The sequence below is a fragment of the Oreochromis niloticus genome, linkage group LG10, assembly GCF_001858045.2.
Source record: "Oreochromis niloticus isolate F11D_XX linkage group LG10, O_niloticus_UMD_NMBU, whole genome shotgun sequence".
NCBI lineage: Eukaryota > Metazoa > Chordata > Actinopteri > Cichliformes > Cichlidae > Oreochromis > Oreochromis niloticus.
Window position 1 is genome coordinate 18,159,805 of NC_031975.2, and position 23,601 is coordinate 18,183,405.

At 42.3% G+C, this 23,601-nt stretch overlaps 2 protein-coding genes across 7 annotated transcripts; both read right to left on the reverse strand.

The window, feature by feature from the left end:
* Positions 1 to 865: 865 nt before the first annotated feature.
* LOC100703890 (clustered mitochondria protein homolog) lies at positions 866 to 17,106 on the reverse strand. Of its 5 annotated transcripts, none has more exons than XM_005452660.4 (30): positions 16,573 to 17,106; positions 16,255 to 16,331; positions 13,800 to 15,116; positions 12,819 to 12,979; positions 12,559 to 12,730; positions 12,136 to 12,276; positions 11,922 to 12,052; positions 11,686 to 11,840; positions 11,372 to 11,497; positions 11,145 to 11,283; positions 10,927 to 11,019; positions 10,507 to 10,725; positions 10,164 to 10,339; positions 9,725 to 10,036; positions 9,492 to 9,625; positions 9,080 to 9,181; positions 8,871 to 8,971; positions 8,636 to 8,788; positions 8,176 to 8,238; positions 7,841 to 8,088; positions 7,669 to 7,753; positions 5,768 to 5,921; positions 4,542 to 4,681; positions 4,359 to 4,439; positions 3,761 to 3,886; positions 1,968 to 2,089; positions 1,718 to 1,811; positions 1,502 to 1,636; positions 1,345 to 1,418; positions 866 to 1,211 (listed from the first exon to the last, which is right to left on the reverse strand). In XM_005452660.4, the coding sequence occupies exons 3-30, from the start codon at positions 15,070 to 15,072 to the stop codon at positions 1,100 to 1,102; spliced, it is 5,022 nt and encodes a 1,673-aa protein (XP_005452717.1). In that variant the 5' UTR covers positions 15,073 to 15,116; positions 16,255 to 16,331; positions 16,573 to 17,106; the 3' UTR covers positions 866 to 1,099. The 5 variants fall into 5 exon arrangements, with proteins under 5 accessions (XP_005452717.1, XP_005452718.1, XP_019219498.1 ...); XM_005452661.4 differs by having other exon boundaries at positions 16,250 to 16,331; XM_019363953.2 differs by having other exon boundaries at positions 16,072 to 16,331.
* Positions 17,107 to 19,224: 2,118 nt separating this feature from the next.
* On the reverse strand, positions 19,225 to 23,418 carry ccdc92bb (coiled-coil domain containing 92Bb). Of its 2 annotated transcripts, none has more exons than XM_013272462.3 (4): positions 23,000 to 23,418; positions 22,461 to 22,621; positions 22,322 to 22,369; positions 19,225 to 20,361 (listed from the first exon to the last, which is right to left on the reverse strand). In XM_013272462.3, exons 2-4 carry the CDS (start codon positions 22,600 to 22,602, stop codon positions 19,655 to 19,657), a joined length of 897 nt encoding a protein of 298 aa, XP_013127916.1. In that variant the 5' UTR covers positions 22,603 to 22,621; positions 23,000 to 23,418; the 3' UTR covers positions 19,225 to 19,654. The 2 variants fall into 2 exon arrangements, with proteins under 2 accessions (XP_013127916.1, XP_013127917.1); XM_013272463.3 differs by having other exon boundaries at positions 22,473 to 22,621; positions 23,000 to 23,412.
* Positions 23,419 to 23,601: the final 183 nt, after the last annotated feature.

Below are 23,601 nucleotides of genomic sequence, written 5' to 3' on the forward strand. Positions count from 1 at the left end.
CATGAATGGTGGCGCGCAGCGTACAGATATCACGCTCTAAATGTCACGCTTTAATTTTTTTCTAAATTAAAGAAGGAAAAAAAAAAAAACAGTCAGCATGGCGTTATAAGTCATTTTTATTGTCAGCTGCATCCATGTTTTGATTTGAATAGATGGAATTACACCGCCATGCTTCGGCTCTACAGATGCTGATTTATACTAAACAACTCACAGGAAGCTATATCAGAAATACTCGGATAATTTTCAGATGGAATAATATATAAAATATATAAAAAAGTCGCTGTGTTTTTATGAAGTAGAAATGCAATTTCAAAGCCTAATCCTCTAATTTTTAAGCTTTCTGTTATTATATAATAGAAGAATAAAAAATATAAGATGATATTAATGACAACTAAATTGTGGTACACATCTAAATCAGTCTCACACAATAAAATGTATTCGTTAAAGTGCCCCCCGCCTTTCTACCTGTTCTCACTCGAATGTTACTTGATTCACACATATTTTTTACATTTATGTTGGACTTTCAGGGCTGTAGCCTATCGCACAATACAAAACACACACTTAATATAAGCCTATAAAATAGCTACTTTTGAAAAAAATCTATTTCTTCTGCATAATGGGAACTCATCTACTCTACTTTACTGAGAAATGCTCATGGCACAAGTGTGAAACCCAGTGGACACTCAGGGTAGTGCAAGAAGACGGCATGCCATTTCACAATCTGAGATATTAAACACTGTGGCTATATATTTTTTTTCTCTGTATACGCAGTGTAAAACTTACTGTGCTTTTCCATTCATCTAGCAGCACAATTCTTGGTTTTGTTTATCTACTTTCACGACAAAAAGGAAGTGAGTTGAACGTGTTTGCCATCACATACAGTGCCGTACAGTTCGGCAAGAGTTTTATTATGGCACTGATAATCTATGTCTACTGACAACAGCAGAGCAAAGTCCTCTTTTAACAGGTGCACCTGGGTGACCTGCTTAATAACGGCATTGTTTTGCCTTGCTTTCATCCGCCATTGCTGCTCATTGTCCATGGTCACTTTCACAGAGCATGCAGGTGTCCCATTGTGGTTGTGTTTTTAGTTCACAAGTCAGTATTGTTGTCTGTTCTCCACAGAACTTAACAGTTGATTTTCAAGGTCTTCCATTTTCACTTTTACTTTTCCTTTAAACTCAGCCCGGAGCTCGTCAATTTCTTTTCCACTAGAAAGGAAAAGGCAAAACATATATACAGTATGAGAGGGGAAAGCACATTTACATGAACAATTTTAATTAGGGAGTGTTAAACTGGGACATTAGTGGCTACTTTTGATCCTGTGTCTGTTTCAGTAATCACCTGAGGGGGATGAGAATGATTCCACATGTCAGGTTGAGCTGCTGGAGTATTGTGGGAAGGCTCGGTGTGGAAAACTAGAGAAAAACAGACAGTCACAACCAGAAATGCATGCACTGCATATCTGTGTATGTTCACATAACATCCAAACTGTGCAAACCTTTGGTGGTGGAATACAGGCACCAGGTGTGTTGCTGTATATTTGGTTGATGGCTTTCTGAAGGATCACAGCCTGCTGAGTGAGGCTCTTCAGGTATTCCGAGCTTTCCTTAGTGTTGTTATGGTTCTCACCAACCTACACATGTTCAGCAACAGTTAAAATTCAGAGCAGAAAGCATGGACATAACACCAGAAAACACTTTATTCTAAAACACACCTGGCTCTTATATATTGAATAAGCTTCTTTCTCGTGGTGCAGAGCTGATCGAAACTCTCCTTTACTCTCATACACAGTGGCCAGCAGGTGATGACTGTGCAGAAGAAAGACATGGAAAGGCTATTTTTTTGCAAAGAAAATTCAAATGTGAAGAGGAAGGTCACAGCAGTTGTCTCTCAAACTTTCTGTAAATGAATCTGTGTTTTTTTATGCAAGAAAAAGGAGCGTGAGGACAAAGTGTGTCACCTACCTGTGTGCGTGTTTCAGGGATGTGACACCGTGGTATTTTGAGGTTAAAGTTAAGGCATTCTGCAGGAACTTCAGGGACAGCTCATATTCCATCAGTCCATGAAGTACCAGACCTAGCATGCTCTAACACAGAGGAGCAAAACAGGGACACAAACCACGAATGAGCTCTTACTCTTGAGTATTTCATGGATATAACCCACTTTGACCTTTTGACCAGTTTCACATGTTCGAAAAGTGTCGTCGTTGTTCACGAATTATGAATGAATGAGTCTGTTTGTTTATGTTTACACCTCATTTATCCCAAAGACAACACCACACAGCAGTGATCGTTGCAAAGTTTAAAGGTATATCAAGTTGAACTTAGAGTAAACATTATCATGTAGTGCAATATCAGATAGACTACCACCAGAGTCAATATTGTGGTTCTTATATAATGTGTTATATATTCTCAGACTTTTACTTTATATTTCACTCATTACAATATCAAAAGGAGTCAGTTGAGGTGGTTCGGGTATCTGATTAGGATGCCTCCTGGGCAAGCATGTCCTACTGAAAGGAGGCCGTGGGGTAGACCTGGGGTTTACATCTCTTGGCTGGCCTGGGAACACTGAGACACCAACAGGTTTTCTGCTTTTCGAAGTTCTTATCTTCCTCAACTGTTTTGAATGTCCAAATAAAAAAATCTTGATGATAAGGTTTTTTTTACATTAGAAAAACTGCTCAACCGCAGCCGTCCCTCTGATGTACTCATATCTAATACTGTCGCTTCTGATTACGTCCAATGAAACCTGAGCATCCTTATCTCTGCCACCTCCAGCTCCACCTCGTCTTTTTGCCATCTCTATACCGTACATCATAGCAGGTCTCACTACCATTTTGTAAACCTTCCCCTTCACTCTGTGCTGTCCTTACCTTTGGAAAGTTGATCCCAGGTATTTAAACTTATCTACCTTCACTATCTTTACCTTTCTATTTGCCTCCCCTCATTCACACACATGTATTTGGTCTTGCTTCTATTAACTTTCATCATTCGTCTCTTCAGGAAATACCTCCACCTCTCCAGGTTTTCCCCCACCTGCTCTCTAATCTCACTACAGATCATCTGCAATATCATCTGCAAATATTACACTCCATTGAGACTCCTGCCTGATGTCATCTGTCTGTCTGTCCATCACTACTGTCAACAAGAAGGAGCTCAGAGCTGATCCCTGATGTAGCCCCCACTTTGAACCCATGTGTCACTTCTACTGTGCACCTCCCCACTGTCTTGTTTTCCCATCCCTCGCATACTTCTCTGCAACTCTTGACTTCCTCATGCAGTACCACACTTCCTCTCTTGTCACCCTATAATATGCTTTCTCTAGAGCCACAAACACAGTGAAGCTAATTCTGGCCTTCTCTATACTTCTCCATCAACACTCTCAAAACAAACGTCACATCTGTAGTGTTCTTTCTTGGTCGTCACCTCTCTTCTTAACCTAACCACAGGGGGGACACAAGCCCGTGTGCTCCTAGTGGCGGTCACAAGCGCGCATACATGGGGAGAGCTGTATCAGGAAAGATATCCATCATAAAATCTTTGCCAAACCAAACACGCTAATATACTTTTTTTTTAAAGATTATTTTTTTGGGCCTTTTTGCTTTTATTAGACAGTTTGATAGTGGAGAGCAGACAGCGAAGATACGAGGCAAAGGGCTCAGAGTCGGACTCAAACCTGGGGCACTGCATTTTAGCCCTAAAGTATGTGGTCACCTGCTCAATAAATAAATAAATACAGGTGGGGTCTCACTTACATCCAGTAATGCTACATGTGGATGATCATCTCCACTAACAAGCAGGGTGAGGTACCGAGCGCGATACAGCAGCTGTAGAGAGGTCAAGTGGCGGCCTCCAGCAAAGCAGTAGAGGGTCAAAAAAGTCTGAAGCATAAAATGATAATATATCAAAGACACATTTTAATAAATACAGTTAAGCGCTTGGCTAGTTTTTGTTTTAATTTCTACATGGAAAAAATAATCCCCAGATCTAGTTGGTAACAGCTGCAGAACTGTGAGGCCAATATGAGCAAACTTGGGTTCTATAGATGGATTTTAAAAATCATGATAAGTGTCTTTATCCACATCACAGGGCCAAGACTTGAAAAACAACACAAAAATGTTGCTGATGTTAATGAAACTATATTCCTTTTTTTCCTTTAACTGCAGATCTGTAAATAGAGCGCCACGACTGCTATATTCATTCTAGTCATAGTGATGCTAGGAATGTGCCTCTGAAAAATATCACTATATATATTTTAATAAGATGTGTGGACTGGAGATCGTTAGGGTGGAAGACAACACAAATAACATAACAAGACTGTCCGTAAATCAATGAAAAAGTGACGAAACTCACATAATCTTGTATGGTCTGTGGATGGTCTATACCATGCACTCTCTCAGAACTCATTACGGCCTTTTCCTGGTGGCTGAGGGCCTGCAGTGCATGGACACATTACAGGAAACATTGCTGTACATTACTATGATTCAGAAAGTTAAGTACTGGTTCATTGAATAAATTAACATAATGAATATTTACATCTGCGTTTTCTCCCAAGATGTAGCTGAGCCGTCCGAGGAGGCGCAGGCACATGCACACGTCCTCATGCAGGACCCCACACACACTGCTGAATAGAGTCAGGGCCTGACTAATCAAGTCGTAGCATTCCTTGAGAAGCCCTAAAATCAACACAAAATACTATTAATGCACAGCAAATAAACAGAAATGAATATCTGCTCCTCATATGAGGACTGGCCTTCAAGCAGATCCATTATCAGGATCTGTACTGATAATGTGCATCATACATCGTGTTAAATACAAGGAACTGAGCGGCACAATACAGCACATATAGCATAAAATGCGGTCATGTTTAAAGTGCACATGCTTGGCATAAACGCACATTTTTAAGTGTGTCATAAAATCATCCACACATGTCTACGTGTAGACTGATGGGATGACTGTACAGGTTATTGATTGCTTACTCTTCTTATATAAGCTGGAAAGACTTAGCCTTCTTGAGATGATTTCAATATAGGTGATGAGGTCCAGCATCCACCTACCTTGCTCTGTGGCCTGCACTATAAAGCCAGATGGGCTTAGCAAGCCATGTAGAGCTTAAAGTTGGCGTATGAAAGTGGCTGTCTCTTTACCTGGCTATATCACCATGGTAACTTATGGTGAGTGCAACATTAAAAGACATTTGCTTGGTTTTTGTGACTGACTGGCTGCTGAAGCTCCATATTAGATTAAGAACGTATTTTATTACAGAATGACGAGTGTGGGTCTTGTCTTGTATCACTGGCATTAAAATAGAGTCAGTGTCGCCACTATGAACAGGAACAAAGAACAAATACTCTTTCAATTTGCATGTGAGAACTTCCTCACACACAGAGCATATTAGGAAGTTGCTTTTAAAACAGTGATTTTTCTTTCTTTCTCAAACACAAAATTAAAATGCAAAATAAATAACAAATAAAGCGTTAAAACTTCCTGTTGATTGTGCGAGCATACTGTTAACGCTTCTTCCCACGCCAAACATGTGCCCCTATCAGATGTGTGATATTTTTAGTTAGTGACATTTAGAGTTTGTGTTGATGTTTGGAGGGAAGCAGCTCCTGGTGCTGCAGGATGTTAAAACGCAGGGATCTCGAACTCCTTTTACATCGAGGGCCACATTTAATTTTACTGTAAGAAAAAGAAAAAGAAGAAGAACACACACACTGTATATTATGCTGTTTACGTCTATATTTGTGCTTATGTCTCACCCTGCTGCACTGCCAGCTGGGCTTGCTGAACAAGCCGCGTGGCATCCGATGACGTAGGCTTGAGATGCCGGACCACAGGAAACATGTTGACGATGTCCTCCTCAGCAAATGCCGGCCTGTGTCGAGACTCAAACACATATTCCCTCAGCTGCACCTGAACACAGAGAAAGGGAATAGAGGAAGAAAGCAGATGCACTTTAAAAGTTGGATTTAATAACTTTGTGGTTTGACTGCCCTCAATTTCTGCTCTAAGCACAGTCAATTGTGAAATTCAGCCACCACAAACTCTGAAGCTTGATGTCAAATATTCTATTTCTTGTGTAAAACCACAAGAAATAGAATTATGGATTTATGAGAAAAACTAAAGAAAAAAAACATTCACTTTTCACCCATGAATGTTATGATTAAAACTATTTAATAAATGTTAAATAAATTAAATAAATGCAAAAACAGCTCTATAGGCCTCTTAAGTCGCTTAACTTAAGATCCTAGACTGCCACACTGTTCATTAATACATTCACTGGCCACTTCATTAGGTATGCCTGTTCAGCTGCTTGTTAAGACAAATATCTAATCAGGCAGTCACAGGGCAGCAACCTGTGACGTGGGCAAGATCATCATAATGGGGGCAAAAGGTTATTTTAGTGACCTTTAACATGACATAGTTAATGTTGTATTTTAGAAACTGCTGATCTGCTGCAATTTTCCCACACAACCAACTCTAGAATTTACAGATCTTGGTCTGAAAAAGACAAAATATCCAGTGAGCGGCAGTTCAGTTGGTGAAAATGCTTTGCTGATGTCAGAAGTCAGAGGAGAATGGCTAGACTGCTTCAGGCTAATAGGAAAGGAACATTAACTCAACAAGGCATGCAAAAGAGCATCTCTGACTACTCAACATGCAGAGCCTTGAAGCAGCTAAGGACAGGATATGGATGCTATAATTCAAACATGTTGCCTGATCTCATGAATCTCGTTTTCCGCTGCAACATTTGGATGGTAGGGTCAGAATTTAGAGTAAACAACATGAAAGCATGGCTCCACCTAGCCTTTTTACACCAGTTCAGGCTGACGGTGGTGAAATGCTGTTGGGGATATTTTCCTGGCACACTTTGAGCTCATTACTACCGACTAAGTATCATTTAAATACCACAGGCTACCTGAGTACTGTTGCTGACCATGTCCATCCCTTTATGTCCACAGTGCACCCAAAATTAAAATCTCTGAGCAGTGTTTCCAACACCCTGTTGAATCTCTGCCACAAAAAATTAAGATAGCGCTGAAAGTAATTTAGGTCATTATTTGAATTTAAATCTTTGGTAGTATGTTATCTTTTTTTCTAAGGCTGATCATCTTTGCATTGACTTCATTTGTTGTTGTTGGCTAAGAATCATCTGTTGACTTATTGCTATTAATACAATCTAAATGTATTTGTCATTTAATTGTTATTGAAATGTAAATGTTTCAGTTAAATTAAAAAATGTATTCTCTAATTTAAAAAAAAATATTCTTGGATAAATGTAGGATAACGTTGAATCCAGATCTGTGTGACAGTAAAAATGAAATATAAGCTTATCTTTTTTCCAGCCTCAGTTTATTTTCAAGTTTTTGACCTTGAAACAGAAGTGTGGCAAAAAAAACTAGATTACCTCCAACAATAATGTCACGTCGGCTTCTGCAAAGGGGTAGAAATCTTGACTCGTGGTCAGTGATCAGCATTTTTATGTATTTCTTCTCCATATTTTTGTCCCGTCTGTTATGTCTTGACCAAATAAAGCAGTGTGTTGGGTATTCTATTATACAGATGTTGTGATTTCACGTAGCATTGCCGGTAGGGAGACTTATGGGATGGAGACTTAATTTAAGCTCACAGGTTGCTGTATTATGAAGAGATGTCTGACCTGGATGCCTGTCTTGATGGCAATCTCTCTCAGCAGGGAGATCCTCTGAAGGTTGTGCTTTTCTATTACTTCATCTATACTTTCACTGAACACAGAAAGGATGACAGTGTAAAAGTCTTGCTGCACATATCCAGGAACACATAGGCACACACAGACACACACACGCACACACCTGTCAAATGTGTAGTGGTAATAATCTCGAGCCTCAGCCCTGATCCTGCCCCACAGCTCGCCGGACGTCAGCCTAGCCCACACGCTGTCACTCAACAATGCAACTCGACTCCCGTGACTCCGGCGTCGGCGGCTCCTGCGACGGGAGAGCAGCTCGTCTGAGCAGGAGTCGGGGAAGCAGGAGGAGGAGGTCAGGAGGCAGTTTAGGAAGTGACTGACAGCTGCAGAGAAAGCTGCAGGTTCCACATCCTGGGAGAAAATAAGGTAAGTGCTGATAAATCAAAAACAATGATAGGTTGCGTAGTGATTAGTACATGTGTTTCTTAATCTGAGCACCTGCAGGTAGGTCCTGAAGATGTGTTTGGCACTTCTGAGGATGATTTCACTGACACAAATTCTCTGTAAGGGAAGAGGAGAGAAGAAAAGTTCGCCTTCATGAGATCAAACTGCAGCTCAGTCTTCACAATCCACGCGTGAAGGCTAATATTGAGAGGACTGCTGTTGCTGCTTCACACTATATGAACAGACATTTAAAGGCTTGATGAAGGTTTAAACTTTTGATTTTAGAGATGTGTCTTGATTTCTTGATATGACAAATGCTTCTCTATTTTCTTGCAAAATAAACAAAGCTTATAATAATAACAACAATAATGATTAGTAATAGGTTTCTTATACAATGCAATATATTCAGTGGAATAAAATGCACGCTGCACCAGCCTAACAGACCCGCCTTATGCATATATATGCTGAATAATAGCATTTATATGGTATGGTTATTAATAGCTGTATTACGTGCCTGTATATGGTCGAGTCGTCTTCTCTCCTCCACCCTGCCGAGCTCCCTCAGTATGGTCCCCAGATATCGCACGTTCACACCCCGCTGATGAAGCGCTGAGGTCAGACTTGCGCCATCCATTGGCACTGCTGTGTGGTCAAGACAGTCCATCAACTATAACAGAAATGACACACACATCATCTTACACTTTATGCATACGATAAACTTAAACATTATCACTCCACACACAACTGACCATTGCTGGGATCTGATGAGACAGGAGAAAAGCAGCTGCCTCCCACAGCAGGCATCTTTGCCTCTGAACCTCCTCTAAACACTCAGCAGGGAATCGAGCACCTGCAGGAAAGACACACAGTTCACCTTTAATCTGACAACATATACATACATATATATATATATATATTACTCTGAGTGTTTGTTTGTGAGCACGAGGGTGTTCAGTACCTGGAGAGCAAACATCAGGATTGAAGCGGATGTCAAAGCAGGAGTCGCTCACTGAGCCGACAGCTCTACAAGCTTTCAGGATCGCATTTCTTCTCCTTATTTCTACAAAAATCAAATATGAAAGTATCATCAGCCAACGTGAAGACAATCAGCTTTCTTTGCCCTCACACATCAGTTAACATTTAATATTTGCATTTTCATTTTGTGGCTCTATCATCTGTGATTCAGGCCTATGATAAAAATTCCTTAGTGTGCGCAGATTATTGCAGGTATTCCAGCTTCTTCTGACCTTCTCCAAATTTCTCCCTCAACAGTTTAAAATCAAACATCACATCTGCAATGCTCTTTCTCAGCATGACACCTCCATACGTATGTCATATTCCCTTTATTTACTGTATAAGGTCTTATTCACCCATGTCAGCACTGGCTGCAGGTCTCTCCCCAGTATCTGAATCACAGACGGGCTTCTCACTCCACTCTGTGGCTTCATCCTGTTCAGTCAGCTGGCTCAGCTCATGCGACACCATCTTCATGAAAAGCTCATACCTACATCATAAAATAAAAGATAAGAAGATGAGAAAGCTCATTTTCTAACATTGGCTCATCCTGCTGGTCTAGTAGTTCAGTTCTGAAAGTCTTCCTCACCTGTGCTGGATGAAGGCCTCAATCAGCTCAGGTCTCAGGCTGGCCAGACTGTGACAATGGAGACATGGGTAGCCAAAGCTCTGGCACTCCTTTGGCACCTCCTCCCTCCTCTCCTCTGTCTCTGAGAACTGGAAGTTAAGATCTGGGGGGAAGGTTCGCCGGAGGTCCAAGATGTAAGGTCGTCCATCATTACCCAGGATCCCTATGGTCTCGATGCCAGAGCAAAGCTCCACCGGTCTGTTGTTGTGATCTAAAACCTGGTGACGCTGGATTCTCAGCTGCTTACTGGTTTTATCCAGCAGCTCCAGAAACCTGCCATAAAACACACTCCTGCTCAGCTGCAGTAATAGTGAAAAAATAAAAGGGCACGTCCGGCTTTTCAATCAAGATCTACAATATAAGATTTCACTGTTTTGGCATGAGTATGTAGGAATGTTACCTCGGATGAGTAAACACTGTCTTTCCATTGTCATTGGAGCCGTACACTATACTCTCCTCCTGATTTTTCTCAAGTATCCCAGGAACGATCGTCTGAGCAATAACTCGGACACCACGATAATCCACCACAGCTGTGCCGATTGTGTGTAGCCCCTCTATGTCCACTGATGCATATGCCTGCAGCCGTGGAGATTATTCTTTGAGCAGTTTGACCATTAATATCCTTATAACTACACCCTTAAAGATTTCGGAATGTCACACACACAAAAAAGACTTAAACTAGAAAGTTGAAATGATAATTTCCTCCCAAACACCTCCCCAGTCATACTATCAGGATCTCTTACCTGAGCTCCTCTTAGGTCACAGATGGCAGCAGCGTGAGCAGCAGTGTTTCCCCCTAGTGGTCGGTAGTGCTCAGACACATCAAACCCCTGGCTGAAGAAGAGGTTGTTCCACATGAACATTTGCAAATGAGGCGACTCCCCTGGGTTTATCGGCATGATGTTGCCGTCAATGACAGCCGTAGCACCTCGTGTCGCAGCGGCCACAAAGTCACTGTTGGTCTGCGAGGAAGGATTCAAATACTGGTTAATGAGTTTATGTTTCAATAAAACAATTTGGTCCCAGAGGAGGAAGAAGAATAGAGGAAACATAAGAGGACTCTTATAAGAGGTCATGGCTTCTGGGCTTTAAATTGATTATCACAGGTTTGCTTCATTAGTAATGAAGGACAGACTTGGAAAGATGATGTTGGGAATCCTCACCTTGAAAATGCTCCTCTCTCTGTGCAGTCGCTCCTGCAGGGAGCATCCGGGGAGCTCCCTGCATCCCTGAAGCTCCTCGTTCCAGTCCCGACTCTGACATCATGACACACATACTAAATATCAGCATCATCATCGCCATCAGTTGAAATGTAAAATCCAACCTATCTGTGTCCTGCATTTCCACATTTAGGTTGCCTCCTCGATCTTGCGTCCACTACCGTATGCTCATCCTGGCCCATGTAGCTGGCGTGCGTCTCCTCCGCTCTCACGCAGTCAAGGGTGTGGTCTCTGTGTGGCGCAGTCCAGGTGAATACCTGGAAAGGTGCTGCAATGCGCTCATAAGGGTGCTGCTGAACTCTGGCTCACAGCAGAGGATGGAAAATATTTTTACTGTCAAGCTTCATGCTAAAACAAGTTCTAAATCAATTCCAAACAGTTGGCTCACCTTTTCTTCTGCAGGGCGGTGAAGTTTTTCCTGAAAGCAGGGCTGACTTGACTCAGCAGCTCCACTAGAGAATGGCAAAGGGTTTTGGGAACTGCAGGTTTGGGGTTAAAGTTGAAGGCAGTAGACCTGGAAAAGTCAGAGAAGAGCACACGCCAAGTCAAGGCAAGTTTATACCCTTGAGTAACTACAGTACTCAAGGGGAAAGACCAAAGTTTAATTATTATTATAATTATAAGTATTAAACCTACTTGAAACATCTGAACAAAATATCTTGCCAGGATGGATAAAACCTTTTCATAGCATGTAAAACTCACTGGTTGAGGAAGAAACCCCTTGTAGAGGATGTAATATTGAGTTCTCTATCCTCCATAGTCAGGACATTCAGGTATATTAAGTCGCCGTGCATCTTCCTGTTTCCTGGAGGTGGGTTCCAACTGCTGAGGGTCAAGACCCGCAGGCACTGCAAAGGCTGTCATTTCACTGTTGTTTAACCACGGCTAAATGCACATTTAACCAGCTTTAACTGCATGTAGAAAAACTGACAGCTCACCTTCCAGTCCTCTCTGACTGGCTGAAGTGGACACAGCGGTCGCTCCTTAGAACCGGGGAGGACGTATTCTGGAGGGCTACAGTCAAGAGACTCCCATTCAGAAGCTCGCCTCTTCCCCACGCTCTGACCATCTGCAGGGTTGAACGCGAAGGTGAAAGGGTTGAGCGCTTTGTTACAGGGAAGCTGATCCTAATGTATGACAGAGGGGCGTTACCATTGTTTCCTCTGGTGTAGAAGGTGAGGTAAGACAGCGAGCTGCCGTTCACGCCGTTGTACGCATCGGTGGGGTCGAGGCTCCTCAGAAGATCACGTACATGTCTGTGATGAAGACGAGCATCACGCACCGAGTAAGATTCTGCAACAGGAGCAACAACGCTCACAAAGGAGTCAAATCAATCTTGCACAAGTGCAGGATTAAATTGAAGCATTTTCCATTTGAAGATGCTCATGAAATAAGACAATCAAGTGGAAATGCAGAAATAGTAATGCTAAATAATTTAACATCAGTATAAGAAGGTATGGATGTTTTGTACTCATGTTTTTCTTTCACTCTAATACTATTTTGAGAAATGACTCAAATGGTGGATCATCACATGAAGACAAAACTAATGAAGTAAGAACAGGAAGACGCAGTTACCCTCCACCATCTTGATCACCGCTCCGTCACGGATGCCCGGGACAGAGTGCAGCTCTTTAAGGCTGTCGAGCGTGACGCCGCCCAGCTGGAGGGAGAAGCACGTGCGGTGGCATGTGATCTCATGATCCATAAGCACCTGGTGGAGCTCCACAACCAACATCTGGCCTGACACCTGATGGTGGAGGAGAAACATGAGAGCTGAAGCGAAATGAAGACACAGTGAAGTGAATCTTTGAGAAAACAGGGACTAACAACAGAACCTGCAGCTCAAAACCTTCTGTTCCCGGAGGCTGGATTCTGACAGTAAAACTCGTCTCTTGGAGATCAACTATGTCTTGGATGCTGAGTTTTTTCCTTTTATCATCATCAGACTGCTCTGGGAGATCATCTTCAGTGGGTGCTGTAGCTGGATTTGTATGTGCTGTTAAACAGAAGAGAAAAGACAAAAATAGACCACAGAGATGAAGCTGGCTGAAAAACAAACTGCTGTTACACTTTAATGTGAGTTAATCAGGTGGAAAATACTAATTCAAAAAGAAAAAAAACACAAGGAAAGTCAATCATACAGGAAGCACCCAGAGAGCACTCTGCTCACTCTCTGGGCAGTATTTACTTCTAAGGGCAGAGGATTACATACATATTTTAAAAAGTTTGTTTTGGAGTAAAAATCAGATAAGGGTAGCATGGCAGATGTTTACGCTGATTACCCAAACATTATGTAGGAGTGGGTAATGGATAATAGGTGCTGATTTGCGAATAACTGGACATGAATAACTTGAGCTTATTATATCATTTTATATTACAGTATGTTTCGGCTTTTCCACATTCCAACAAACGCTACACTTATCAGAATCAGAGTTTTTAAGTTATAAAGCTTTTTGTCAATTTTTGACCAATAACTCATTGAGTTGACCTTGAAGACCTTGAAGAGCAGGATCTACACCCCTACGAAATTTGACCAGAAATCTTTCAAAACTTTTTAAGTTATTGTTTTTACAGACAGAAACAATGACACGAACACAAGAGCTACCAAAAATATACCATCCTTGGCAGAAGTAATTACATTATGTGTCCGAGGAAGTGAAAAAAATCTAAAAAATGAAAAGGAAGATGAATGAAGATATGGTGTTATCGTCCAGACTTTTTCACTTTGATAGATTTCAGACTAAATAAATGAGTTCTTAAGCAGTCTTAGCTTAACCAGCTGTAATACTGACTACAAAAAAAAAAAATCTACTCACTTTGGACATGTGGTGCTCCCAGAAACAGTCTGTCAACTAAAAACAGGGTCATTCGATCAATCTCAGTCTCTCCTTCTTCTTCTCCTTCTGCCTGTGGCTCATCAGTCTTGATGGCTTCCTCTAACTTCTTTGGCAGATGTGACTTGTCCTGACTCTGAATATGACCTGCTGTCTGAAACACATGGTTGTTTGTTTCTATGTGGATATTATTATGTTGCTTTTCATTTGCAGTCTGCTCTAACTCCTCCACCTGTCCATTGTCCTGATTGCTCTGTTGTTTCAGGTCCACGCAACCCTCAGTAGGGTCAAAGTTCTCCACATTTTCTGTGTCATTATTGCTGCATTTTGTCATCTTCTCTGACTCCACTGCAATGTTTTCATTTGTGCCGCCGACCTCGTGGTCAGCCTGCATCACTGAGGTGTGTTTGGATTCAGTCTTTTGCTCGTCTGGCTTTTTGTTGCACTGTAAGGTTGTCGGCTCTCTCAGCGCAGAATCTGTACGTTCCTCTTCGACTGGGTCAGTGTTTCTTTCTGTCTGCAAAGTTAGCTTTGTTAAGGTGGCTGTCATTTCAGGTTTGTCTTTGGTTGTCTGCCTTTCCACCTTTCCTGGCAGCTCCAAGTCAGCAGAAACTTCAACGTCACACCAAAAGTCACTGCTTTTCTTCTCCGATGTTTGTGCCTCTAAAAGCAGCTGTTCCACACCTTCACGTTGATCCCAATCATGCATCTCTTTTCTAGTCTCACTATTAATGATCATATTTCCTTCCCTCACCACCCTCTTATTACCGAACTCGAGTGTTTCTGTTTGTGTTTGAACTTCTGTTTGCAACTGAGTCTGAGTCTGCACCCCCATTCCAATCTGGGTCTCTATTTCAGTCTGAGTCTCAACCTCAGAGTACCCTCTTCCTCGCATCTCATTGCTCCTCCCTCGTTCTTCGCTTCTTTGCTCGCCCATCCCCTCGCCTCCTCCTTCATCCTCCTCAGACACGAGCAGACACACCATTGGCTCCACCAGAGTCACATCTCCTCCCAGGCTGCTGCTTAGGATGATGTCAGGAAACAGAAAGTTCTCCGGTTCGAGGGCCAGGTTTGTTATACTGTTTGTTGAGACGGTTAACGCGTCGTCCTCCGAGTTGTCCAGCAAACTCGGTGACTCACATTCACTTTCTTCGCTGGACAGCAGAGGAGATCTTTCTGCCTCACCCGGGCCTGGTGTATCCTGACACTTAAAGTAGTTTGACAGGGTCTGACAGCACTGGAAGATGTTTCCCATGGTGTCTTTATGCGGTAAACAGAAGTGAAAAATGTGCAGGTGACCTAGAGAGGACAAAAAAAACTATGTTAGTGGTAAACCCCAGCAGAGTCCACTTATATTTTCATACTTGAGCCAGTATTGCGTTCAGTTACTGCAATAAAAGGGCAACAAATAAGTCAAGACCCTACATTTTTGACAAAGTAAGAACTTAATTTAGAGATAATCAACGGTTCTAATTATTCCTCATTTCACCAGAAAACAACACAATCATACACAAACATGCTTGGGGCTTTGTTTACTATCTTTACATTGGTGGAATGAATTATTTAATGTCTGGCTGAGCTCAGCTCATTATATGTATAAAGCACACGTGTCCACAAAACCAGTTTCTCACCAGTCCAACCTCTCCACCATCATGGGTAAGACCAAAGAACTGACCTCAGGGACAAGATTGTAGAGATGCACGAGGCTGGAACAGTTTCTGTAAAGAGGAGTGGGCCATATTCCCTTCTGGGATGTGTGTAAACCTGGTGACCACCTAGAAGAAACGTTTTTTGCCTGTGCTTGCTAACAAGGGTTTCTCCACCAAGTACAAAGTCATGTTTTGCTTGGGAATGAAAAACCTATTTCGATCAATGACATGTAAGATAATTTATAACTTTTATATAATGTCCTTCTTCTGGATTTTTGGTTGATATTCTGTCTCTCTCTATTAGATTGAAACTACAGTAAAACTAGAGTCTGTTGATTTCATTACAAGGGAGCAAACTTACAAATTTAGGATTGGATCAGATAACTGTTTCCCCCCACTGTACGAATTCCAGACTGCACATTTAATAACGCTGTCTTATGCTACCCACAGCAAACACACAAACACAAACAAAAAACAAACTAATTATATTTTAGTATCATGTTTTAACTTCTCAACTTGCAGCAGTGATGTACAGACGTACTTCCAGCTGAGGTTAGTAGACATCACTGCGAGGTATGGCTACAGGTGCAAACCCATTTACTTACTCAAAACTCAGAAGCACGCACTTTCAGTCTGGTGTGAGCAGCTAAGCCGTAACTGAGTCTAAGTTTTGACACTGCCACAAGTGGGCGTGTGTGTGTCATTTGTAAATGCAAGCAGCTTAGAGCCTTAGACGACAGCTGATGACAGGACAATCATGAAGTATTCCTGCAGAGGTGTCACCTTACAGTGGAAGGGCCTGGAAAACCTCAGAGACAAATTCTGATCAGACGAACTCAGCAGTGATGTTGAATGTGTAAAAATCCTGGAATGAGGAGGAGAACAGATGAGAAGGAGAAAAATATCCTCTAAAAAGCTTCAAAAGCGCCAAAGTAAAACAGCAGAACATCTGAAATGGACACAGTTATGATTTTATATGTAACATGTAGCACACCTTATTTTGACCTCATGAGATCACAAGCACAGCATAAAATGAGCGCATGTCTCAAAACAGAGAAAATCACATCAGTTCATTACAGATTAGTGTAGCAAATCTACAACCCTACCATCCAGTGTAGAAAGACTGAGAGTCTGTCAGTCTGTTTCATCTTCTCCAGATTCTCTTGCTCCTCATGGAATCAGAAACGTAAGTTTCCTCAGGCTTTCCTCTAGAGCAGGAGGCTCCCCAGTCCTTACAGCGAAACCACATTACACAAACTATGTGTGTGTCTGCCCTTCAAGGGGAGGAGAGGAGCTGTGGCAGGCCCTCTGCTCAAATACACAGTACCCATCCAAGTCCAGAAGAGGGCAACCTTTCTGCCGCTCATGATGCAACTTCCTGTATTCAGATCGGCCCATGCTTTCTCTATCAATCTTGAACGTGTGAGCACGTGCAATGTGTATAAATAGCATCAGCAGGAGAAGGAGGAGGAAGAAGAGGAGGAGTGGGACGAGGCCTGGCGCCTTGTCACATTGTGTGAGATGTAAACATGACACAGCACACACCGCCTCAGACACTCAGTGCTGGAAATGAGGCTCCAGTAGGTGCGCTGAAAACTGAGGCATCGGTCTGAAAGCAGCTCTCTGGTTGCCATGGAAGCGCTGCAGCGGTACATTTGCATTCTGAGCACAGTCACCAAGACAACTGTGGGAACGTTCTAGAATGGGACGTTTGCTAGGAGACAAGTGGCGACTGTCAAACTGACAGAACCATGTTTGGGTTTTAATGAGTTATTTTTGTAAACCTAATTTCTCGCTATAGCTTATTTATATTTTGTTTTTTCTTTTTTAATACATTATATATATGTGTCTATATGTATATACATATATGTGTATTTGTGTGTATATTACTCGTGTCAAAATTTTATTTTTTTTACACTGCCAGCTTCATTAGAAAGTAATGGTTCATGGTTCAGCGGTCTTAGTCTCTTATGTGTCCTTCATCTTGTTTTAGCAGGTTAAAATTTGCGTATGTGAAGGTGTAGAGTCCCAGTTTTCCGGAATCAGATGAAGGACTAATTTCTGAAAACTGGACTATGAGTCTTCACAGTTTTCCACCTCAGACTTGTCTGAAGTCTGAATGCTCTCTCTGCTTTAATTTTTCAAGCCCAGAAAATCCAGCTATGTAGGTGTTTGTGTGTATGATAGAGCACATTTTTTTTAAAATGCTACTAGCTACAACACCATTTCCTATGTTCTTCCTACTTAATAAGGTAGCTAATACGATAATGCCTTTACAGCGGACATGCGGATGCGAGTCTTCATGTGTAGGATTATATCCCTATGACACCTATAGCAGGGCTCAAAGACTTACCCTTATAATAATCCCACTGAAGACTGGGCTGTACTGCCACCCAGTGCTGTAATTTGAAATAAAAGCTTACTTCAGTTTAAATTCCACTATTTATAACTTAACTTATAATCAAATTATAAAGAACACAATTACAGCAGTGCAGCAGGAGAAGTTAACTGTTGACTAATAAAGCACTTTAATAAAAACGTAAAATACCCTTATACTTGCTAAATTATAGTGTATTAACTATTAACTGTTTGTATATTTCTCCCACCCATCCATTCGCTTCCGCTTATCCTTTTCAGGGTTGCGGAGGGCGCTGGAGCCTATACCAGCTGTCATAGGGCGAGAGGCGGGGTACACCCTGGACAGGTTGCAGGGCTAACACACAGAGACAGACAACCATTCGCACTCACATTCACTCTCGCATTAGCACCTATGGGCAATTTGGATTGACCAATTAACTTATCCCCACTAACTGCATGTCTTTGGACTGTGGGAGAAAGCTGGAGTACCCGGAGAGAACTCACGCAAACACGAGGAGAACATGCAAACTCCACACAGAGAGCCTGATGGTGGAATTGAACTGAGGACCTTCTTGCTGTGCGGCAACAGTGCTAACCACCGTGTTGCCCAAACCCCAAATATAATATAATACGGGGATGGGGGTGGGGTTACTGTTTTATAATTTATTTTTACACCTGGGTTAGTTTTGCTTCCATTTTGGGCATCTGTGAGGATATGGAGTGAGTCATCTACTACTCAAAAGGTTGTTGGATCGATTCTTGACTCCTCCATGCCAAAGAATCCTTAGGGAAGATACTAGACCTCCAAGTTGGTTCTGATGCATCCACTGGAATGTCACAAAGTACCTATGCATACATAATATGAATACACCATACACTGTATGAATGTGTGTGTGAGTGGGTGAATAAGACGTAGTACTAGGAAGTGCTTTGAATGTTCAACTGAGAAGAAGGGTGCTATATGAACACCAGCCCATTTGCCAATTTTTTGCTGTTTCTACATCCAATAACTTAATCACTTTCACTAGAGTGATTAATGCCAGGTTATCATTGCAATAGATTGAGCTAGTCACCTCAATTTTAAGATCCTTGTGTTTTCTGTGTTTGACCTTTCTATCTCTTTTATCAGCCTTGCTTTTGCCTACTTATGTATGACCTAAGCCTGGACTAAAAATTTGGATGATGCACTTTCCCCCTGCCTTTGTGTCTTTAAAGAATCTTCTAAGGAAACATGTAATGGATATAAAATAAATGATTACAGCTTAGTGGGAGACTTGACTAGGGCAGAGAACTCGCTAATGTTATTAGAGGCAGCCTAAGAAGTCAACTATAGAACAAAAAACATGACCACATAATTTTCTGCCATTAACAGGCACATTGCATGGATTTAATAAAGTGCGAATGATTACAAAATGTCCCTAAGCCTTTCAGAGTGACTCTCCAAACCTGCAGTACAGCTTGTGCAGTGAGAAAGCAGATAGCCACTTTATCGGCACGGTGTCGGCAAGGCTACTAATTATAGGCAAAAAGCTGTGATCAACAGTGTTAAAATCAAAAGGCATCCATATGAAGCCATTAATCTTCTTTGCTTTTTTTGGCCCTGTTTCTTCACACTTTCAGACTACATGCTGCACCATCAATGTGACAAATTCACCTAATAACGTCTACGTGTAGGTTGGATCACGCACTCCTGCACAACTAAACTCTAACCTCCCAAAATCTACACACAATCACAAGGTTACATCGCTCTCATCTGGATCTTTTTCTAGTATAACTGCATCAGACGTTAGCTGAGACCTGTTGGAAGACAACTCCACCTCCCCGTCTTCATCACAGAGCAGTTTCTCCCTCCCCTGCTCCCATGTCCACCCTCCTGGGCACCCTGCTGTCATCAATATCCTCCCATTCGTCCTCCAGCCCTTCTCCATCCTGTGATCTGACTGGCTGGTGCATGCGGAGGAGGCGGTACCTAAGTGGCACCAGGAAGAGGGCGGGGTCAGGCATGGGGTGTGGCTGCTGCGGTGATGTCACTCTCTCCTGCGGGACGCAAGCCCTGACCCTCTCCTCTCTTACGCTGATGCGCATCCTCTGCCTCGCCTCTGATTGGCTGGGAGAGACAGGAGGAGGTGGAGACAGTAGCCAGTCTGTGCTCTCCCCTTCACCATCTTCATCATCTTCATCCTCCTCTTCCTCCTCCTCCTCCTCCTTTCCTCTGGCCTCCTCCTCCTCTCCCTCAGGAGCAGACCCACTGCTCTGCTGTTGCTGGAACAGTTTTAACCGTGCAGTGTGCAGCTCGTGACACAGGGTCGTGGTGGTGACATTTTGCCGCTGAAGCTCACGACTCAGCAGTGTGATCTTGTGGCTTCGACGTTTCAGCTCCTCTAAGAAACATCGCTCTTCTTCTCTGAGGCTCCTCCCGAGTGCCGATGCCCGTGCCCGGCTGGCCCGCAGCTCCCCCCGTACAGCGACCAGCATGCAGTGCTGGTCCTGTAGAAGTCGCTCCGCAGCGTCACAACGCGCCACCAGCTCTGCCTCCTCTGTGAAGCGTATATGAAAACACAAACACACAGAAATGCAGGTTCAGTGGATACTAAAGCTATGAGATACACTACAAATTATGAGGGGATCACTGTTTACCTTCTAGTGCCAGACTTTGGTCTGTTTTTCTGTGCTTAATATCTGTTGTTTCATCTGCTTAATCATTCATTCTTATCTTCTTGTTCTGCATGAATTTTTCTTTTCACTGTGGCTTTCTGTCTACTTTAGCTTATCACTCAGTGAAACCTGGCCCAATAATGACATTTTAAAAAATGTAAACATTTTACTTTTCTATTATTTAGATCACATTTTGCATCAGAGCTTACTGTACAGGGTACAGTCACAAAGTTCCAAACCTTTCAGTTTGGCAGATCTCCACCTGCATGCATTATTGTGCATTCTGGACCATTTCCAGCACTGTGTAGTAGCTGTAACTCTTAGTTTCTCTTTGCCAGCATAAAAAGAATTTGTTTGACAGCACTCAGCACCTCAGTTGAGTCCAAGGACTCGATTAAGATCGATCTAACAAGAATTACAGATTTACACATGTTGGGAATGCCTCTTGGAGCCAGTTCTAAACAACTGCACATTCCAAGATCAGTTCAACCAACTGTAAGTACACCTTTTTCAGAGAACCCACACTGTCACCCTCAGATTAGTGGAAACTGGTTAGGATGTTCAATAATCAGGAACCAGCAAAGCTCAAGCCTCCCATGAACTGGAAACTGCTGGAATACCAGCGTCATTGTCCACAGTGAAGTGAGTTTTATATCACCAAGGACTCGGAGGATGTCGACCAAGAAAGAAGCACTTGCTCCGAAATCCTTCAAGGTTGAGTGAAATTGGCAGCTGCCCACAGCCGGACGCCTTCTGGGGAACATGTTATGGTCAGACGAGACAAAGATTGAGCTGTTTTGCCACAATGAATAGAGGTGTGTTTGCAGGAGTAAAGGTTAGGCTTTCAAACTTAAGAACAGTGTAGCAAATGTGAAGCATGGTGGTGGTAGCCTCATGCTCTGGGGCTGTTTGCTGTGATACCGGTACATTAGAATGGAATAATGGAATGATTGAGTGTTCCCACAGGATGATGATTACAAACACATCAAATCTGAATTTGGATATCTGGAAAAGCAGACTAACATTAAGCTTCTGAAGTCCCAGCCTCAACACTATTGAAAATTTGTGGACTACACTGAAAAGCTGGGTCTTTGCCAGGAAACCAATTCTGCCAAGAAGAGTGGTCAAACATCCAGCCAGAATTATGAGGCTGGATGTCTTGACTCTGATTTGTAAACCAAACTGGGGTTTTCAGTGGGAATGTCTACATTGTCAAAGGCGACACATCAGGCCAGGATCATGACTGGGGAACACCATGCATTAAAAACATGCTACACCAGCAGAACTACCACTAATAACCCAACCCCCCCACCAAGTTTGAAAACTTTTGAAAACAAGTTTGAAAAGGGGCCAAATTTCAGTGAGCTAGGATCTTTAATTATTTTTTTAGAAGAGTCGCAAAACTTTATAATCTCAGGTTATTCTGCTAACTTTATTTGATATATTTTAAATTTGCAGCTCAAAGTGCTAACAACAAACCAATATCATCATGTACTGCTACAAATAAGTCAACACTGGGATCTAAACACATAACTTTTTATTTTTCCCAAGGCTCATTTTGAACTATGACAGCAGCTAATCCAGCTGATAACTGAAAAACAAAATCTTAATCACGGTATTTAAAATCTATTATTGACTTGTAGCTCTGTTTTGTAACAATTTACAATAAATATATAGACTTTATAAATATTAGCAAGATTGCCCTGTCAGTGTAACCCTGTTAATTCTCAGTTGTCCTCTGCCCATCTTTTCTTTTTTAGATCTCTACAGCTGTGATATAAAGTTTCAGCATCTCTCATATATCATTTTTCCCTTGCTCAGCAAGGGTTTGTAATTTCTCACCTGCTGTGTTTCTGTCGGGAAACCTGGAGTCCAGCTCACAGCTCAGCTCTGCAGGCAAGAAAAGCAGTAGTACAACAGGCCGGCACACAGAAAAATATAAGACCAGGAAGCACATAATTGGATGGCAAGAGCAGTTCACCTGTACACTGACCATGACAGCGCCTCTTCAGGTGTGTGATCTCCAGCTGCAGGCCAGTCAGCATTGCCAGGTGCTCCTGCTTCAGGAAGGTGATGCCTCTCTCCACACTGGCCACCTGCTGCTCGAGCCTCCCGGCATCCATGGCTGAACCCCTGCAGAACCTGTGCACAGATGTTGATGGCTGGTTTGTCTTTGGATTGGCTGCAAGATTTATTACCACAGCTGTTTATATTAGTGTCTCAGTTTGAATGCTGGCATTGAGTAACACTTGCAAGCGAACACTTAAAATAGATTATATTAATCAATGATATCCATCTGCTCATTAGTAATTATGCATTTGTCTTCATGCAATTTAGCATAACTGGTGTTATATTACAACGCTTTTCTACATCATTTAAGGGTTTTTAATGCATTTCTATGCATCTTCTTCTTGGGTCATTTGACAGTAGCCTGCTCTTATTTAATATGAGCTTTCTCATTTCTGCACTTTTACTCAGTCTCTATCTGTGCATTTATCTCCATCACTGGCTGTGGCCTACCGTGATACTGAAGCGATATCCTCTCCAAAGCGTCTGTCATGGATCTCCGTATGGATCTGGCTCTCTATTTCCCGTCCTTGATGGAGCAGAAACGCAGAAAACAAAAGGCCCGTGCAAAGCGACCAGTCTGCAAAAGCGCTCGCTTGTTTTCTGCTCCGGGACGACACGATTTGCTCTCCGGGAATGAATGAATCCTACTGCAGGCAGAAGCGAAACAACCTCCTCGTAACCTTCTGGTTATTGGCTACGTGCAGCGCGGTGACAACAAAAGCACCACGGCGTGAGAAGTTGTCGGTGCCACGGAGCAGCACCAGGAGGAGGAGGAGCTTCCTGAAATTGATTGTAGTGCCGCACTCTAACCCGCTCTAAATGCCTCAAAATTCTCCAATAAGCCCATAACAGTTCATCTTTACTGTAACGCGAACAACAGTCAGAAGTGTATTTTGCTTATATGACAGCAAGGATAGAAAAAACTGTTTCACAAAAAATTCAAATCAGCAGCATTTTCAATATTATATTGTATATAAGTAAAAGATTTGTGTTTTTTCTTCTATGTTCTGTTTTTATTGTCTTACATATCCAGTAAAATATATTTATTTTAC

What these genes read in the sequence shown, in the direction of transcription:
- LOC100703890 (XM_025910987.1), bottom strand. Translation starts at nt 15,072, where the DNA reads ATGGGAAACATCTTCCAGTGCTGTCAGACCCTGTCAAACTACTTTAAG. An exon ending in TGCAGCCAGTGCTGACATGG is followed by an intron (nt 9,182 to 9,491) that starts GTGAATAAGACC and finishes TGATTTTTGTAG; the next exon opens with AAATAAGGAGAAGAAATGCG. An exon ending in TCTTCAGGACCTACCTGCAG is followed by an intron (nt 8,089 to 8,175) that starts GTGCTCAGATTA and finishes ATTTTCTCCCAG; the next exon opens with GATGTGGAACCTGCAGCTTT.
- ccdc92bb (XM_013272462.3), bottom strand. Translation starts at nt 22,602, where the DNA reads ATGGATGCCGGGAGGCTCGAGCAGCAGGTGGCCAGTGTGGAGAGAGGC. An exon ending in CTGTCATGGTCAGTGTACAG is followed by an intron (nt 22,370 to 22,460) that starts GTGAACTGCTCT and finishes TCTTGCCTGCAG; the next exon opens with AGCTGAGCTGTGAGCTGGAC. An exon ending in TCCCGACAGAAACACAGCAG is followed by an intron (nt 20,362 to 22,321) that starts GTGAGAAATTAC and finishes TACGCTTCACAG; the next exon opens with AGGAGGCAGAGCTGGTGGCG.